The sequence below is a fragment of the Heliconius melpomene genome, chromosome 8 (genome assembly GCF_056956725.1).
Source record: "Heliconius melpomene rosina isolate 202511_hmr_F chromosome 8, ASM5695672v1, whole genome shotgun sequence".
NCBI classification, from domain to species: domain Eukaryota; kingdom Metazoa; phylum Arthropoda; class Insecta; order Lepidoptera; family Nymphalidae; genus Heliconius; species Heliconius melpomene.
Genome location: NC_140396.1, coordinates 3,832,476 through 3,853,019, shown reverse-complemented (window position 1 = coordinate 3,853,019; position 20,544 = coordinate 3,832,476). Strand labels below are relative to the sequence as shown.

Genomic DNA, 20,544 nt, shown 5'->3' with positions numbered 1-20,544 from the left:
CATATAAGTATTTAAGTTTTTAAGAAGTTCATATTTGAGATAGTAGAAATAGACACATGTAACGCTATATATTGTCAACAAATGGTACGTACTAAAGTATCTTGATAACGTATAAAACATACTGTTGAATTAAGCATTAATTTCGTCAGGAGGACTTTAAACTACTTTAGTATAACATAAATCCTCGGACGAAGCCGCGGGCAGGCTGCTTGTATATTATAAACTTAATTCTAATTTGCTTCTATTTACAAAATTTATATTAAGTAAGTAGATATGCATTAAAAGATTAGTATGTCAACACGTTTAATACTTCCCAATTAAATCCTCATAGCAATTATCGCGAATGGCAGTGTTAGGTTCCTTTGTCATTTTTAAATTTATCTTACCTATTAGAAATAATATTTAATGTTAGCATGACAAATGAACGTACATTATTATTAATTATTATTACAGATAATTAGAATTGCGCTTGGCAGGTGTTTTCAAGGGAAAACAATATTCTCCATAAAAGTTAGTAGGTATTTACATGTGTATGTATATGTTAATACGTACTAACATTTATATCAACTACTTTTATAGGTAACGATATACTATTGTCTTAAAAGGATTTATCATTTATAGCATACATTTTAATACGTCGACCATAGTGTTTTATTCATTTATATTTGTGAGAGACCAGTGGCGGCGCAGGGGCACAAACACGTCAGGTTGTGGGTTCGATCCCCAATCCAGGAAATGAAATATTGAATATTGTAATTTTTTCGCTTTGGTTTCCAGATAAAGCGAATCGTTGAGATTCATCGCTCAACGCGCATTGCTTCCAAAATTAGACGGAAAGTGGCGAGCGGAGTGTCTAAACACTATGCTATTCCTGCGTGTCCTGCTTTTTGTAAAGCGTAAAACTGAAAAGAATTGTGATTTTAGTAATGCTGAAACCAGATGATTAACATGTTAACATGAAACATGAACGTTTAAAATGTAGGTGGTGTGACTTCAACTCACAGTAATCGCGTGCAATATTTATTATTTAAATGTAAGGGTCATAATCAGAAAAGTGGACATTTTCGAATTCGTAACGTAACTGATAAGTAACAACACTGATAAAGTTTGTTACGAAACTGATGACATAAGGCATTATACACAACAAAATAACGATATTATATGAATAAAACTATTGTTTTTTTTATTTAATGAGACACAGATCAAAATTTTAAAGGTTCAATCGTTGAATTAACAGATTATAAATGTAAGAAGAAAACATAACAAAGTGAGAATATTAACAATATAATAATGCTAGTTCGTAACGTAATAAACTTATATTTCTAGTTAGAGATCACAAAGTTAATGATAAAATTAAATTCACTTTAAAATATATCAAAATTTGAGTCGTTATCATTGGAATTAAGTTTAATGCTTTGTAAGTGTTTATTCCGCATATCTTCATATTTAATAGGATTGGTCTTTTTAAGACGTTCTCTATATCTAAAAAAAAGCATTTGTTTCAGCATTTGACATAGGAGCTTACGCTTACTGAAAATACAAAAATATATATCAAAAAATAATAATCACAAAATCACAACTAATTTCAGAAAGAATAAAAATAAATTTTAACTAAATCGGTTCAGCTGTTTCTGAGATTAGCGTGCACAAACACATAGACAAACAAGCAAACAAGCAAAAAAAACTTAAAAATCATTATTTTTGGTTACTTTACGTTATGAAAAGTCACTAATAATTTTTTTCATATGCCAGCAATTTTTTTTTCTTATATACATATCTTCCATATACAAGCACCGGTTCGATAAAATTTTATTATAAACATATATAAGAAAACATTGGTACCGTAATTGTGAACTAGGCTTCATATTTTCTCAGTTTCGTTACGTAACGAAATATAACGAAATTGAGAATGAAGTCTGAGAAATTCTAACCTTTTTAAATATTTGCTCATAAGCCACGTGTTGCATGTGCAAGCACTGACGTTCTTTTTTGAGATTTTGTAAAAAGAAGCAAATAACATAAACAAGAAAACCAAATTATAGAATACTTACCAAAATAAAAGCCGTTTATAACCCTGAGATGTAATTTTACGCATTCCCTTTAAAACATTTGAACCCCTCAACTGCTGCGAGAACACTACTGGTTGTAGCTACGACAGCATTGACTTTTAGAATAATGATGCCACAATAAAGAATAATATTAAACACCATTCAAAATAATTGCGTTCATAATTTAATTGTACGTTACTAGCCCTGAGTAACGAAAAGACAATATTTTGGGACAAATTTAGTTAATTAATATATATTATTTATTAAATAATGTATCAATAAAAGTAGTTCTATTTAATATTATGCATAAAGTAAAGTAATATAAACATATCTGAAATCAAATAAAACCATAAATATTCGTAACAAACCAATTTTTAAAAAGTAAAGTGGTGAATGGGACACGAAAAATTGTATGGAAGCATTTTGAAAAGTTTTTTGCAACTAACAAAAAATACTATTATTAGCCTTAATACATTTAAGATATTACAAAAATCTTTAAGTTAATAAGTAAATTTATCTTAAATGGCAAAATATTTAAATTATCTTTAAAATTGTATTTTTAAAACGCATTCAAAGTAGCGGGACAAGAAAAGACACAAAATGTGCACTTTTTCTGATTATGACCCGTAAACGTTGCATTAATATAATTGTTATTAATTTGAAACTACAGGCACTAAAATAACATTAGGATAATCTTTACCAGTCCGTTCGAGTACCACAGGGGACGCCCTTACTGCCGTCGGCATCCTCAGAAGCAGCAACATAGTGCTTGCAATTTTTTCAGGGACAGTTTCGTCCCTACCCACCAAGCTTGGTGGCTGTAAGAGCCAATAAGGCTAACAGCATTAACTTCAACTTCGAAAATAAAGGATATTCATGTATTATGTTTTTTTATAAAATAGACATTTGAAAATGAAGGAGAATAACGAGTCACTATTGAGGAGCTATTGTCTAGAAAGCAACATTTTAGGGCTCAAGTATTTTTATTTATACCCGGACAGAATATCACGGTTTGTAGAAAAAGATTTTAATTTACCAAATTATAACTGTTATATAGTAAGTACAAATAATTAAAAATTATACAAATAATTAAAGAAATATATATTTTTTTAAATTTTGTAATATTTCAATTTCTTCATTACTTCTTTTTTCAATTAGTACTGAAACATAGTTATTACATGTACTACCTACGTACATGTCTATATCTATATATATATATATATATATATAAAATCGAAAGGTCACTTACTCATCACGAAAACTCAGAAACTACAAGTGCTACAAATCTGAAATTTTGCATAGGAGTTAGTTATAGGACGTAGGTGCTCTCTAAGAGCACCTACGTTCTATAACTAACGGGAATTTGCAATATTCGACTTCTAAGGGGTTGTTTTGGGGGTTGATAGTTTGTATGAAATTTCGTTACTATAAGTGCTAGGAGTCTCAAATTTTGTATGGACGTCACTATATAGGACGTAGGTACTCGTGGAAAGGACATAAAGGACAGAAATTAATAATAACGTAGTTCACGCAGGCGAAGCCGCGGGCGGGCCGCTAGTTTTATGATATACTTAACATTTATGATATAATATATTTTATAACACAGATGTTTTTGGGCGGTTTCATTGGTATTGGTTCTATATGGAGCGTGCATGATGACTTTGATGTTGTACAATCGTTTCTTGGAGATGCCCACACGCATCACTATTGAGAATCAGTATGAACTGATACAGAATTTATCTTTTCCCGCAATCACTATATGCTCGCCAAATCAAATAACCATTAGTGCTATGAGACATTTTAACCAAACTCTCGTGTAAGTGTTTTTATACCTTTAAGATAAGTCTAGTGTTAAGTCACTCCCTAATTTTAAATGTTATTCGTTGTTTAGTGAAATGTAAATAATTCATTTCCGAAGTGAAAATCAAATCTACAACAACCGTTTTTACAGCCCCCCTACCACTAAGACCATCTTTCACTATTACCTTTTATTGGTAGAATAAATCAACAAACTAATTAACTTTCTCAGAGATGGAAACCGCTCCTTAGATCTGGAGGCAACTCTTCCACAACTGCTTGGATTTTACGAGATCCTTGGCGAGATTAACAAGGAGGATTTGGGGAGCCTGCAAAAATTAATAACGCTTAATCGATATAATGTAAGTTATTCAATATTTTTAAAATTAAAAAAAAATTGTGTCAAAAGGAGATCCTCCTTAACAGAAGTCGGTTAAAAATAGGATTCTTTGTATCTTAACAAAAAGTAAACGATAAGTAAAAAAACCATTTTAAAACAAAGTATTATTTACAGACGATAGAGATAATGGGTAAGATGTCTCAAACTTGCGAAGAATTTTTCAAGCTGTGCTACTTGCAGAAGAAGAGAATTCCATGTTCAGATCTATTCCGGAGTGTGTTGACGAAACATGGCATGTGCTGTAGTTTCAATAGTGTATACTACTTCAAAAATAAAAAGCAAGTATATATTTTTATTTGATTTTTTTGAATCTTTCCATTGTCTGGTGCATTAAAAAATAACAATTAATATTTATTAATGTTCTACTTTTATGAGTAATAAATATTCCTTAGAACTGTTATTATATTTTGCTAGTGATTTGCAGGAACGAAAAACATCTCAATTTCCAACCATTTCGGACATCTAAAACTGGTATCTTCGAGGCATTGACGGTAGTCACGGACTACAACCCCGATGACGCTCTACACGGGACTATCCTCAACGCGGGATCGATCCGGGTGCGAATTTTTATAATAAAAAATATGAATGCATAAGCTTCTGCTCTGTAGGTACGGTCAGTACACACCAACCGTTTACCCACTTGTAAAGATCTTTGCTCTGTTTAGTAAAATAATCATTAAAACAAAATGTTATATATACTTATTTCTGTGTATAAAAATGGTATAAAAAATCTTTTCACGTCTTTGACATTAAATAAATACGAGTCGGACTCGCCCATCGAGGCTTTCGTACGGTGTACGGTGTACGAAGGGGGGAGCCCGAGTAGTCCGTGCCCACTCCAGAGTATTCTGGTGCCCATCCATAGAAATTTAACTTACAACAAAATTTGCCTCGAACAATAAAAAAAAACATTTTTTTCCGTTTCACGTTATATCCAACATGTAGAAGAGTTTGCCATTGTTAAGACACTCAAAATCGTAGCTTCCTTAATGAAAATATTAAAAATTTAATATGCTCTAATGGATATCGAACTCACAACCTGTAGCTTCGACAGTCACATGCTTGTGTCCATGCACCACGACTGTCCAAAATTATTTATATATTAATCAGGGGGTACTAAACAAACTTAAGTCGTTTATTTAGGTAATGTTCACAGATTGGACCGAATTCCCTTCAGATGACCAAACAACTATTGTATATCCTTACACGGAATCTTTTCACGTCATTCGTTCTACTTACACATACTGCTCTGAAGACGTTATGGCTTTGCCATCTTGGAGGTGAATTTTAATATTGTATACCTTTAATATAACATAACTTATGAAAAATTATACATTCAAAACAAATTACATAAATTAGTTTTTATCCGATTCATACTGTATTTCTCAAGTAGCAGAATAGGCAAAGGAAGCCTAGTGTTAATACACTCCGTGCTCTATTTTCCACCGAATTCTAGAGCCATTGTGAGTGGCGAAACTCAACGAGTAAATACCGCGCTTTTCCTCGGTACCAGAGCGAAGAAATGAAAATAGTAAATACTTTATTTCCTCGAGTGGGGATCGAACCCATAACCTGTCGGTTTTACAACCACACACATGTGCCTCTACGCCATGACTGCCCCATGGCGCATAAACATAAATATTGAGGCCAGTCACACACCTCACTTCGACCCCTAATAACAGTAATTATTACATTTCTTCAGCCGCAAATGTTATTTCGAGCACGAGTTCTCGCAGCCTCACTTTACAGAGTTTCACAATTCTGACTGTGACTTGCTGTGCGAGGTCCGCGAGCTGGAGCGGCTCTGCCTCTGCACTATGATCTATATACCTAATGTTAGAGTGAGCCAGGCATGCAATGTCTCTTCTATTGATTGCATTGTCAAAGCTAAAAGTAAGTATGTATTGATGAAATAGCTTAATTACATTTTTTTTGTTTGTGTTTCATATCGCATGAAGCCATGATTTTATAATATTGGTTGGTTGAAAATAATTTAAGGATTTTTTTACTATTACTTAGTTATTGCTTGAATTAATTAATTAAAAAAAAATAACTTTTTTTAGCTTCACGCTGTTTCCTGCATCTAGCAGGATAGGCAGAGGGACCCTAGTGTTAAGGCACGCCGTTCCCCACTTTTCGCTGAATTCTGGGGGCATTGTGTGTTGAGCGGCGGAATTCAAAGCCGGCCTGTTTGCCTTGGTGCCAGACCGAAGAAAATATTAAGAAATAATAATCTCCTCGAGTTCCCTCGAGTGGGGATCGAACCCCTCAGCCGTCGCGTTACAGTCTTACTTTTGTGCTCCTCGGCCACGACGCCCTCGTTCATTAATAATATAAGTATTTTGTTCTATTTAAATAACTTTCCTACCTTATTTATATTTACAGTGCAAATGAACAAATGGTACGGCACCGAGCAGTGTGAATGTCTGCGCGACTGCGTCTCCTTCAAATATCAAGTGGAGACGTACATTGGCAATCTGGACGCCCTTCCCCATATGATTCGCAACCCTTAGTAAGATATCAGAGTCTCCAAAAAAAGCTTTTATTTAGTGAAAATACAGGAAGCTGACTGTAAAATACGAGTACCTACTTAACCTAAACATAAGCAAACGAGGATGTCGTAAATTTTTTCAAGTTTAATAAAAAAATTGTGTGCCTGTTCAATAACTCACTCACTTAAGTAATTTACTAATCTGAATTAATTTCGTTGTTTTATTCGATGTCCTTTTTAAAATCTATATTGAAAATCGGTGGGAATCGAACTCACAACCTGTCGCGTTTACAATTACACGCTTGTGTCCCTGCTACGACTGGCCTCAAGATATCAAAATAGATATTTGGAACATTTTTAGTCTAATATTTGTATTATTTTTAGTAAGGGACTTGAATTTAACAAAGCCACTTCGGTGATGCACTTCTTCATGCCGGTTCCAGTATACGTAAAGCAAAAACAGGAAACTGTCATGTCTCTTATAAGCTTATCATGTAAGTATTTCTATTTCGTAAATCTATATGAACTGGTAGTTTCCATAATAAAATTGGTAATCTTACATGTGTAATATCGTCTGTTACAGCAAATCTAGGTGGCGTTTTCGGTCTTTGCCTGGGATGCAGCTTGATAAGCGTACTTGAAATATTCTTTTATCTGTATTTAGCACTAAAATATAAAATTCAGGCAAAATTTGAGAGTGCTAATAAAATTGATTATATGCGTTGATATTTATTATAAGCTCATATGTATATTCGCATCGCTTTAATTTAATTAATCTTCTTATCATTATTTATAAAATAAACTATTTAGATGTGCATAAATATACTTATTTTTACATAAAAAAATTGACAAAGAAACTATGACTATACGGTCAGTTTGAGGTAGCTTAGTAATTATTTGTTTGTACAATAAACAAGAGCAATATAATATTAGCTTAGCCTTAGGAGAATGAATAAATAAAACAAAATTTCAGTGGTGTACATAAATATATATTTTATATATTCTGATTTATAGGTATATATATAATTTACTACATCTTGCGGTAATAATAATATCAAATATATTGCTTTACTATCATTTTATGAAAAAATACAAAAGTATTCTACAATTGCGATAAGAAAAATGTTCTAGAAAAAAAATACTTCTTTCCTATAATTAGATCTAAGTGTTCATATTATGCTTAAAACAGTTCCATTTTGATTTCATATATAAATAAATTGTAAAGATACATACAACTATATGTATAATATAATTTTTCTTTAAAAACTGCAACTGAATAAATAAATAGCCCGCATTCCTCGGCATCTAACCAATAATACTTTTTCTTTTCGGAAAGGGCGGTATAACTTAAACTAAAATTATCAACATAAAATCAATTTTTGGCTTAGATTTTAATTAAAACTACTATATAAAGCACATAAAGTAATATTTTGGTCTAAGTTATGCATATTACAATTATGTTAAGTGCCCTTAACCTAATTATTGCCTTACACTAACATTGTTTTATTCCAGCGGTCACCATCGGTAAAAAAGTTCTATGAGACTGACACTCTCGTCAAATATTTAATTTCGATGTACAACAAAAACATGGTTTCTTATAAATTTTATTTAATATTTAGAACTAAAATATTTAAAAAATGCATTTAGAACCAACATTGAAGCACCAATTTACATGTCCGGGCAAAATAAATTTAGCTAATAATTTCAAAATTCATCACGAAAACGACAAATGTGTAAAATATAAAAAAATTACAATTAATATTCGTAAATAATTGACTTTAGTGAAGGCCCGATAGCATCTCAACCCGCCAGCGCTCGACAGGACGAGTATATAAATACACAATACAAACATCACTGGACGTATCACAATTTCTTACAATAATTTTACACTACCAGTACCTAAGCCAATGGAACGGTATTATTACATCGATATTGAGCTAGCTTAAATTCAATATATTAATCATTAAGTAATATTGCTGTTAAACTATGGTTAACTATACTTCGTACGCGTTTTATTCGTTAGTAGACGGCGAATGGCACAAAGTTTATTATGACGAGGCGTACGGACCGACATACAACTAGTCTAGCCTCGCTAGATCGAGCACGACTCGGAATTAGACCCTCAAATGCTTCAAATAAAACTCTGTTTTATTTTACATCACGAATATAATTTACGACGTAATACAATCTAGGTATAAAAAATATTATCCTTTAGAAAACTAGAACAGCTCATCAATTGACTCTCGATCCGGCGTCGCCGCGCCGGCGCTACACTACGCTACGATACTATACGAGATATATCAATAAATACAAAGCGCGCAGTGAGCAAGTACGTTGCGGGCCCCAATGAATAGTAGAGATAGCCTGCGGGGCCCGGACGAGGGACGGGGGACAGGGGACAGAGGACGGGGGACAGAGGACAGACGAACAGGCGACGCAAGAGGCGCCACGACAGAAGAAGAAGAATAAATAGCGCAGTAGTCTATACAGGAGGCGAACTATGTTCGGTGCGCCGCCACGTCTCACGTGGGACGCTGCGGGCGGCCGCGCTACTGCTCGTCGAGGTCGATGTCGAGATCGAGGCCGAGGTCGAGGTCGAACTCGAAGAGGCGGCAGGCGGCGCGGAGATCTCAGAGGCTGACGAGGCTGCCGTGATCGGGCGAGGCGAGGTCAGGGGCGGCGCGCTGCTGTTGCGCGCAGTGTGCGTGGGCGTGGGGATGCGCGTGGGCGTGAGCGAGCATGTGCGGGTGCGGGTGCACGGGCGTGAGGCCGGTGCCGCCCTCCATGAGGCTGTCGAAGTTGAAGGGGATGCCGTTGCTGGGCGTGGTGATCTCGATGCCGGCGATCTTGTTGTTGTTGCCCAGAGCTTTGTTGTTGTGTATCTGAAATTGGAATGCATTGCATGAGAATAGTTACGTAAAATTAACATTTACTAGTTTTACTTCATTCTGGATGTCACTCTGTCATTCTGGAATAATTTTCTATTTCCCACTATAGTAAAATATAGTAAGCTTACATAAAGTTTTGAATTAGTACACATAAAAAAGTGTATTTCTCTCCCTATCTTGATATGAAGGTTATAAATACAACTCGCATGTACGTATTTAAATAAAATATCCATTCTACAGTAAAACTAGAAAAATTTCGAAGTCAATGTAAATAGGTACCTGTGCGGGCGTGAGGGTCTGCGGTACCTGCAGGAAGGTAGGGCGCGAGGGGCGCACGGGCGGCGTGTCCAGCGACGACGCGCTCGTCACCACCGCCGGGTTAGCCGCCGACAGCATTATCCTGCAACAACAAGGAATACATTTAAAATTTTAAAAATTACAGCTTATAGTGTACAAAAACATGTTTTTTTTTTTCAAAATAGTTTATGAGGCAACGTCTGCCTGTAAACGCGAATATTCTCATTTCTTCGCTTTGGTAAGACGAGTAAGCGTTGCGTTAAGCTTCGCTTCTCAATACACAGTGTCTGCAAAATTGGGCGATACATGGGTTTCGGAAAGTCATACCACTAATTTCCCTCTGCCTACCCTGCTATATGTGGGATAAAGCGTGAAACGAAAAAAGTTTGTGCGAGTATTTTTTTATATGCAGTCAAATTTAGATATTATATCGTATATGACGAAGTATTATCTTAAAATGCTATTGTAATGATTTTATATTTATAGTTTTGATATTAGCAATAATTTTATTATATAAACCATCGATCTCTTTGTTTAATTAAAAAATATTTTTGAGAATAAGAACTACCACCAGATGGCACTACTAAAATGACGCTTCATGCGATCGAAATTTTTGACTCGAAAATTCAAGATGTACTTTTAGACTTCGAGCGGAAAGAGAGAGGTCCTCTAGACATTCTAGAGTATAACCTTAATAGTGTTTTGTTTTCGAAAAAATATAAGTTCAATAAAAGCCTCGAGGTGTTTGATTTGTTTACCCAAATGAAAAAAAATATACATCGCTGTTACGATTGTGCAATAAATAATCAAAAAACTTTAAATAATTATATATACTAGTAACTGGAATTGTTTACTTATGTTTCACTCTACTCTAGTAAACAAAAAAAAGCGTAAAGCAAGATTATAACTTGCGCGACCTTGTGAGGCTATGATTAATACCTTTTACATTTTTTCCCATAAACAATTACTATTTAAATTACTGTAGAGCTCTAAAACATTATTCTATTATAAACTTATACATCCCAATCTGACCATATTATATGAATATATTTTAAACTTAAAAATTACCACAAAAGGTAAATTTATGTCAGTCAAATACGTCATACAATAAAGTTTATAAAATTTCCCCATGATGCACATATACCACGATTTAAGTGTGTACGTGACATTAGTGCTGTAAATGAGAAAGTGTTTAGTCATGATGATTTTACCTTTTGTCTGGCGTCGGCGAGGCGTAGATATCATTATCCATCCCCAGGACTGGGTCCACTGTGGGGTCCATGACCTCCACCTTGACCCTCACGCCGTCTTCGGGCAACTCTGGATATTCATAGGGGTCCTGGAAGGGTTTGACGTCGGGGGGACTCGTGGATCGCTTGTTGAGTCTACACATTGGCATATGGCTTTGTAAGATCGCCTGCAACTGTTCTCTATCCGCGTTGAGCTTCCGTATTTCATCTTGGAGGGATTGCTTTTTCTCTTCGAGTTTGTCTGTTTCCTCCTGGAGTTCGTTTGTGTGGTCGAGTCTCCTCTTGCGGCAGCGGGCAGCGGCCATTTTGTTTCGTTCCCGACGGACCTTTCTCCTTTCCTCCTCCTCGGGTGAAAGGTCTTGTGGTGCTTTCGTTGGTCTTCTCCCGCCCATATTCCTCCGTTTGGGCGCCGGAAGGCCGGGACTGCTGCTGCTGTCGCCGCTAGCGGAGAGTGGGCCCGGCGACACATGCAGAGGCGTCGGGCCCGAATCACAGTAACCGACAGGATTCAGGATGCCTGCAATCAGCAATGCAAATAAATGTTGTATTATTTGTTTTTTTATCGAAACTTACTTTATACGCAAATTATCATCATTTAATATCTGCATAGCATTTTTTATATCTGCATTTTTTAAATTCGGTTACTAAAAATTATATTAATCAAAGAACTAATCTTATCCTGATATTTGTTTTCTAAATTTATTAATAACTTTGCAGATTTGATGATCAATATTTTTTTATATTGTATACTAATAACATAACGAAGATAATTCTTTAAACCTCGAAGGACTCACCGTAAGTGTTGGCCTGCGTGACGGAAGGAGGTACGAATCCCGCGTGGCTGGTCTGCTCGCTGCGGCAGTTGCTCAACTCGATGTAGGTCTGCTCGAAGTTGCGCAACTGCGTGGGCGTGATGGTCGCCGTGGTGCGGGTTGGGACCCCCGACTGGAGGCCCTCTAGATTCGCCAACTGAAAACAAAAACAAATATCAGTTAGTCAAATTGCCTTTTCATCACATTAAATGACAAATAACATTCTTAGATTTCTTTTATTGCTTTGCAAATGAATATAATTATGCAATATTTATTATATTTATTTATATTATTAAATGGATGTAGCTTCCACATTCCATTTGGTTTTTATCAGCAAAACATTTGTGCTACACAAAAGAAACAATAACAATAAATGATAAAACAATGCTGTAGACAGCAAATAAATATATACTTTGCAATATTTGAGTACATTCTTGCAACTAGTGTGTCGCTTGATTCCATATTAAATTTTAATTCTCATTAAGTAACAGCTGTTCAATCTTATAAAGCATAGATAATGATTACTTCGTACAAATAATCTTTTACCAACTTTAAAGAGAGGATGTTTTCTTAAAAACAAAAGTTAAAATATTGCCTTTTAATGTCCCTAGATAAAAATAAATATTGAACGTGTTACATTTTATACGAGCAATTTAGATTAACGTTTACTATTATCAGGTAATATCTGTTGAATTCCGTAAGATTTATTATATACTTATAATAAATTCAGGTATTTACTTTTCGGAAATGAATTGACATTTTTTATATTATATTTTATTTTCTTTTAAATTTCTTAATCTAAACTAAATCGTCATAATTTACGCATATATTTATTGCTATGATATGTATGCTTTATACCCCAACGAACTTATATCAACGTAGCAAATATCCACGAGAATATTTAACGTTTCATATCAGTGTCTTTCATCACACGACTTGAGTTGTGCCTAGAAGCAATAATGAGATAGGTAAGACTTGTCTGATTCACTGCATCCTACTTTAATTTGCGAGAATAGGGCGGCCGCCGCCAGACAGCGTGGTTTTTGGCACAACGTTGTTTAAGCTTCACCGTCTAGAATGTGCCATTCCATCATCAGGTGATTAGTTATCGGGATTCACCCACGAGCGGTACATTAGTTATGCATCTACCTGTTGGCACCACAGCTCGGTGGCCAGCATGTTGGCGAACTCCAGTGGATCGATGTTCTGCATCCCGACGACGACGTTAACAACCACGTTTATAATTAGACGCTTACTCTATTGTGTTGCGCTTTTTGCGAAGCGACACCTTCGTGCGGTTCGAGTTTGTTAGTCGATATGTTCGTTACAATCCGCCCTCGCAAATATATATTAATTGAGTTGAATTTAATTACGAGTATTTCGAAATTATCGGAGAACAAAAATAGATAGATAGATAGATAGACTATCTATTTGGGGTTAGTAAAGGGGGCGGCTCGGTATCGTTGAATCGCGACAATTCACTTTCGCTGTAAATTCGCTAGGTGTGCGCGCGAGTGCGGGTCGTTCGTTCGTTGCGCGCGCGTACCGCGTACGGCGTACGGCCGCGGCGTATGTCGCGCTACTGCCGCGCCCGCCCTCGCGCCCGAAACTCTCGCCCACGGACCAACGTTCATATAACGTATTTATAGAACACTCGCTTCAACTCCGGAAATATTTCGCATCATTTCGCATCACATGTGGCGGCAGCTAGTTATCTCAAGTAATACACGGATACAAACCTGCCACTTCGAATCTGCCGCAAAACGAAGACGCAAAGAGAGAGAGAGAGAGAGAGAGAGAGAGAGAATTTAATGGAAAAGTCATTTATAAATGTAATACAGGTTCATATAAAATTCTACGTTTATAAAGAGATTAAAAATCATTAACTATTTTTTCTTGTCAATAAATAATTATTAAAAGTATTTTTTCAACGGGGCTAAGTGGGCGGAGTGCTTGGCGAGCCGTAGGACCTTGCAGCAAGGACGTGTTGCGAGCCCGTAGGCGAGACGTTTCGGCGAATAGAGCCTTATATGGTACCGAGTGTGATTAAAATACACTTTAGAGAAACATGTTTAAAATTGTTGCAAAAATAATAATTATGAATTATATTATACAAGGTAGTACGAAAATAAGTCTATTTTTGGTAACAAGTTTACGTAAACAAGAAAAACAAATAAACGCAACCTGTTATTTCATTTTTATAGGTTATAAAATATAAATTAATAATAATTTTCTAGTTTCATTACGTGAAATCGGCATAGCACGCAATGTACCTATCAAAAAAAAACGAAACGTTAATAATAAGTGAATAATAATAGACAATCTTTAAAATACTTTTTTTTTCTATCGCACCCATAAAAAACAAACACCAGAGCTAAAAAAAAATAGTACACACTCCAAAACCAGCCTTAGATTACCACAAAAGGATTAACCAACTAAATGTGAACTTGTAATTGGTAATTGTGACCGCCGTCAGCTCAAGCAGCTCTGCGGAAGGCGCACACTCCGCTCAATTACTACAATTGCCCAAATGAAATTCGTCTCAAATGCTCCACAGCACACACTGGACGCTAATTGGTCACGGTGCTTACATATCATAATAAAAAAAAATCTTGCATTCCTGTTGTGCATTATGTTAAACGTTTATTAACACTATTTGGATATGATCCAAGTAACAGTGTTATATTTTAAATATAAAGACAAAATTAAATCAGCTCCGTTCCCCACTTTCTGCCGAATTTTGGTGGCATTACGTGTTGAGTGGCAGAACTCAACGCCGCGCTTTGCCTCGACAACAGAGCGAAGAAATGGAAATATAAACGTAAATAAATATTTCACTACCTCGAGTGGGGATCGAACCCACAACCGTCGCGTAAAATAAAATTAAACCTCTAATAAAATATAATTCCAAATTTATTTTTCTAAGAAAACATTTATCTTTCCTTTATAAAAATGTTAAAGACATTACACTCGAAAACTATTTCCATGGAAAGATAGGTATATCCAATACATATTTTATTTAAAGGTGAAGTACCATTTGGCTATTGTATATCAGGAGTTTAGCACTTGTATTGCAAGAATTTTGTAGGGCAGATAAGTGGTTGGGCTCATGAAGAAGCGGTGTTGTTATCGCGGTCATGAGATCACCACTATATCTAGGTGTGACGTAGGGCAGTGAGGTAGGCGAATCTTGGAAGCTAGATGCAATACACCTCAATGAACTTATTGTCTAATGGTTATTATGCAATTTTATTAAACAAATAATTAAAAAACCAATAAAGGTCGAAAAGGAAAAATATAAAAATATAGAAATTTAAACAACCAAATGGTTAAATATGTATGGACAGTGAGTTTCTACCTATAAGATAGTATAACCTAAATGATAACCGACAAAGGTACCTATTGAAAATATACGCATAAAGTTATATATATATATATATATATATATATGTAATAACAAGTACGTAAGTCGTGTTGATAATACCAACCCGTTATCCGCACGTGTGCTCGCCCACTCCATATCCGTACAAGTTATCTATTAATTCAATATCGAAGCTCGAACTGCTTTATATCGTTAAAAGGATTGTATATGAATGTAATAATTTCTTTCTTTGTATGAATATATTGTAATTTTTATTGCACATTACAGAATACCGTTCATCAATATAAAATAATACATCATTAATATGCATTTTCTTTTTGAGATATATAATCAAGATATAAATATAAGCCGTAAAGCCCGTCGTGGCGCAGGGGCCAAAGTGTGACTGTAAAACCAACTGGTTGTGGATTCGAACTCCACTCGGTGAAAATGAAATATTTATTTACATTTATATTTCCATTTCTTCGCTCTGGAGTCGAGGCAAAGCACAGCGTTGACTTCTGCCACTCAACACGCAAAACCTCCAGAATTCGTCAGAAAGTGGGGGAACAGGAATGTCTTAACACTAGGTCCCCTCTGCCTACTCTGCTGAGTGCGGGATATAACGCGAACCTGATTTAATTTGATTTTAATTTTTATATACCAACGGCAATGTAAAAAACGTAATAATATTATATCAATTTGCAATTAAATCTTAAATAAAATATGCATACTCCTATAGTGCCATAAAACAGCAGGCAACTGATTACATCGATCTCTATCGTGCGAGCTATTTTTAACGCACTAAATGCATTTATAGCATTTGATACCCCTCTCTCTACAGAAATCGTTTGTTAGTCAAAATAAACATAATAAAATCGCCCGGCGCGCCGCCACAAGTCCTTCAGTTTATAACTAACTTTAAATAATCCAATAAATGAATATTTTCTATATTTAACACCACGAACATCCTCTTTGATAAAAACGACGGGTAATTTCCTTATTTGTTACAAATGCAGTGATTTGATGGTTTTAACTAAAATGAAAATGTGAATTTAAATTCTATTTTTATTATTTAATGTTTTACAATGGTGAAAACGTTGATATATAAAAACGTATATACACAAAATATATTAACATAACATATTGCAGATATTAGTTATTTTTTACAGTTAAATGTTTCTATTGAAAAAGTTAGCTTAATACACTTGAATTTGAGTCAGCGTCTTTAATATTTCTTTCAATTAATCATTACCGAAATTTGCCGTAAAAATATTAACAATCTAAACCTTTATATAAATATATAGGAAGATGCGCAGGAGTTGCAGAAGCATCAAAATATTTAACGCATCGTTTTTAGTCCGAGTGGCTATAGGCAGGTTACAAAGGCACGTGTCGACCGCATGATCGTCACGCCCACAGATAGTGCACGTTAAATTGGTTAAATATTATACTAACATTAAGCCCTATTCTAAATGTTTGTTCCCTATAAATAAACAAAAATGCAAAATTTCTTACATATATAAAGTAAAAATAGTTTAAATAATCAAAATCAACGTTGGAATTATGTCAATTTTGTCGAGCGTCATTCCCTAGCACAAGTTGGTTATACGATTTTAAATTAAAGCATAGTAATAATTCAAATATTGTTAAAATTATTATTATAGAAATTACCTATAACAAATATATTTTCTATGACATCTATCTTTTCCTTAAGAATGTCAAAACAATTGGGTCATTAGACCATTAAATGGAATAGCATATTTCTGTGTTCTTTTTTGAACCCATAACCAATCTGTTATCAGTACGTCTGTTTGGAGAGTCATTAACGAAACGCTAATTGTTCTACATTAGCGTTGCTTAAGTCGTCGGACTTAGGAAATTCCTTGAACAGATTTCAAACAAAGATATGTATTATTGTCATGTTTTATCTAACGTTTTACGACTTTCGAGGTAGGTCAAGTTGTTTTGGATGTACCTAATGTTTATTTGATAATGTAACTTAAAGTTTTTTTTTTTATTTCTCGCATATAGCAGGGTAGGCAGAGGGAACCTAGTGTTCAGATGTGCCGTTCCCCACTTTGTGCTGAGAATTCGAGGCATTAAGTGTTGAGTGGAGGAACTTAACGCTGCAAAAGTGAAGTATTTATAATAGTTGAATAAGATTTCGAGCAATTTCCTCGTCTATATGAGTCGATATATTGCTATGTAGTGAGTGTGTATTGGAGAATTCTTATGGAAGTTCTCCTTATACATATATAAATTCTAACAGCATTGAAAACAAAGAGCGTTCACAATAAAAAAAGAAATTCAGTACTGTAGTAATATAATTTTAAATATTTTAATATTTTTTTGTACTTGTAACCAACTATATAACGAAAACATTTTTTACAATTAACCTAAACCCAATATTATAAATACATCAAAAAGATTACAACTAACGCAAAAACTGAACCACCTATACCGTCCTGTTTCTTACCAATAAAAAAATAATAGGTAGACTGATGAATTAAATTAAAATAACAAAACCTAATCTGGACGAAGATCTAAAACATGTTAATATTCATAAACTAATCTAACATTAAAATGTACAGAGTAAATATAAAACAAACAACATATGCAAGCGTGGTGCGGCGCCGTCGACTGACTGTCGCGACATTGACCGCCACTGAACGAATAATAAAATAAATCGACGCCTGGCACCGCGCCAGCAGCCCTTCCCTTCACCTTATAGAGCGAGGAAAATGCATGTACTGCAACCATTGCCCCACCAGCTACGAGTACAGTGCCAGCTAATGAGAGCATATACGCAATGGAAATTAAATAATACGCATCAACAGAGCATCGTAAAATTCTATATTAAATTTAAATTGTATAAAAATATTACGTTAAAAAAATAAAATACATTTAAAAAGAAAGATTTAATATAACAAAAAAAATCGACATCACTAAACGAGCAGGTAATTCGACCTTCATTTTCATGAAAACGGCTCCATTCTGTTTCTCGGAAAACCCGTATGACTCACACCGTCACTCGCTCTCTATCACAGGTCACTACGAATCGCGTATTTCATTTGTCGGCTCGATTCAAAAACTCGATTACTTTGAATGATTCATACGAAATATGAATCATCACGCGAATTTTCACTTAGAAAAAAAACTGAAAAATAAAACATTTGACGAGCTTCATTATATCGTTCATTTATTGCTAGTATCAAACGTTGCGGTCGTATAGAGATATAAAATATTACATTAGGTAAAGTGAAGGTCGAAAACAAGGAAGTTCAATGAAAACGGGTAGAGCCGGACAAAAACGGACACAAAGAGCTCGTTAACTTCGTTGTAACAAATATAAAGTTTATTTTATCATAAAAAATATATAGGTAGATATCACATACGAATCCCTGAGATAAGCTTATCACAATTAGCATAGCACAGCGCCAGTCGGAGGACCGGATATCGTCCGGAAATGGCGAGCATTCCGCACGACGCCGCTTGGCAAGCCGCAGAATTCATCGAGAAAAAAAAAACACTAATCCTACGCTTTTTACGTTCGCACCGACTAACAAAACATGTTTTTTTTTAAGCGTTCAAACTCATCATTACATATTCAGAACAAACTTAAATAAGTATCACGTCTAGTTATTTTGCGGTTCACTCGATGGCTTACGAGGGAATGACTCATGTTTTTATTTTAGTTAGCCTATTGTAAAATTGCATGGTATTATTAAAAATACATTATTAAATCACGACATCGATTATGACATACATAATTATTATAATAAATAAACAACTGTCAATTAAAATATATTAAAATACATTGCGAGGGCATCGTCAGTTATCTAGAATTATTTTTAAACTTCGTTTATTGTTTAAACGCGATAAGAGGCTAAGTAACAGCTGCACGCCCGCGGAAGAACAAAGAATGTAATCCTAACGTGTTAAATAGCTATGCAAATTATATTATCAAGCTCATAATGTCTCTACATCCTCACACGGCTGTATTACACGCGTCCAACATTATGTGCATTATCTTGAACCGATCCAAGTTGAAGTTGTGTCGCAATTTTAATGTATCTATTGACCTAAACTTAGGTTAAGCACGTAGTTAATTTATTTATAAACGATAAGTGTCGATTAGTTTATGTTTTGCTGTTTTAAGTGTTATGGTATAGGGTATACCATATATACAATTAAAAAATATCTTATAATTTTTTGACGTGTTAGTCTTATAAATCGGTAAAAGCTGGTTATATGCACGTAAAAGCATTGTCATTGTCACGTTCCGCCTGAGTCCAGTGTGCGAGGGATAGCGCACAACGAGCGACAGAGAGGTACGATCGAACTAATCATCTTATCCTTAACAGAATATTCAAAATGGAGGATGTAAAATAACACATACTGTTTAACTGTAAATTCATTGTAAATAGCACCACAATTGTTACTTGTAATTAATCTGTAGGTATAATTTATGCAAAAAAAAATTAGAATTAACGAGGGCTAATAAATGTTAGTTTATCGAAAAAAATATAATTTTCATCAATGTTTTCTTATAACGTTACCACGTCAAATAATTACAAACAACCAGTTTTTTAAAACTAACATATAAATGTAAAAATTAAAGCAAATATCTATAATACTAGAACTGCATATTTTACACAGATTATACATATTATAACTCGAGTACAACGACTTATACCCACGCACGTGGTGCTTGTTTTATTTATTTTTTTTAATTGCGTCGCCCACATACATACGTACATACGATGAGATTGGATGCGATTTCAAGCAATCATTATAAAAAAAATAACACCAAATTATACTTTACTAAATGAAATTATTTATTTTATCTAAATTAGAGGACAAAAACACAAGAGAAAGAAAAAATATTTATTGATAAAAAATAAACAAAGCTTTACACAAAAATGGTACAATCGGAGCAAAAAGCGCCAGACAAATTTCCAACGTAACTTCTAGAATAAAGTTTGCAGACAGAAAGTTTAACGACAATGTCAATGTGCTTTTTAAGAATATATATATACTAGTGGACTTGGGCGGCTTCGTCCGCTTGAACTATACAAACGAACGAATTTATTAAATATATTTATGAAAATATTGTCAGTGTAGAGGGTGAATCGTAATAAACCATGAAACACGTGTTCAATGAAATATTTTTAAGAGTCTAAATTTCAAATCTTAT

The 20,544-nt window shown here is 34.5% G+C and overlaps 2 protein-coding genes across 4 annotated transcripts in view; one reads left to right on the top strand and one right to left on the bottom strand.

Moving 5' to 3' along the window:
* Nucleotides 1–2,769: 2,769 nt before the first annotated feature.
* On the top strand, nucleotides 2,770–7,710 carry LOC146536719 (sodium channel protein Nach-like). Its single transcript, XM_085189680.1, has 10 exons — nucleotides 2,770–3,058; nucleotides 3,655–3,864; nucleotides 4,078–4,207; nucleotides 4,360–4,523; nucleotides 4,670–4,802; nucleotides 5,389–5,525; nucleotides 5,948–6,138; nucleotides 6,631–6,757; nucleotides 7,121–7,230; nucleotides 7,320–7,710. Exons 1-10 carry the CDS (start codon nucleotides 2,961–2,963, stop codon nucleotides 7,460–7,462), a joined length of 1,443 nt encoding a protein of 480 aa, XP_085045806.1. The 5' UTR covers nucleotides 2,770–2,960; the 3' UTR covers nucleotides 7,463–7,710.
* The window catches only part of kay (transcription factor kayak), a 35,796-nt gene continuing 22,955 nt past the window's right edge, over nucleotides 7,704–20,544 (bottom strand). For 2 of the 3 annotated variants that reach the window (XM_085189677.1, XM_085189678.1), the window contains exons 2-5: nucleotides 11,966–12,140; nucleotides 11,133–11,688; nucleotides 9,904–10,024; nucleotides 7,704–9,618 (exon numbers count right to left, since the gene is read on the bottom strand). In XM_085189677.1, coding sequence (XP_085045803.1) covers nucleotides 9,367–9,618; nucleotides 9,904–10,024; nucleotides 11,133–11,688; nucleotides 11,966–12,140 — 1,104 coding nt within the window. In that variant the 3' untranslated portion in view covers nucleotides 7,704–9,366. Of the gene's footprint in view, nucleotides 9,619–9,903; nucleotides 10,025–11,132; nucleotides 11,689–11,965; nucleotides 12,141–13,132; nucleotides 13,571–20,544 lie in introns of those variants that run through there. The other variant, XM_085189679.1, reaches the window with a different exon arrangement.

Coding starts and splice junctions, on each gene's coding strand:
- LOC146536719 (XM_085189680.1), top strand. CDS start 2,961: ATGAAGGAGAATAACGAGTCACTATTGAGGAGCTATTGTCTAGAAAGC. Junction 4,524..4,669: donor TACTACTTCAAAAATAAAAA/GCAAGTATATAT, acceptor AGTGATTTGCAG/GAACGAAAAACATCTCAATT. Junction 4,803..5,388: donor TCAACGCGGGATCGATCCGG/GTGCGAATTTTT, acceptor TCGTTTATTTAG/GTAATGTTCACAGATTGGAC.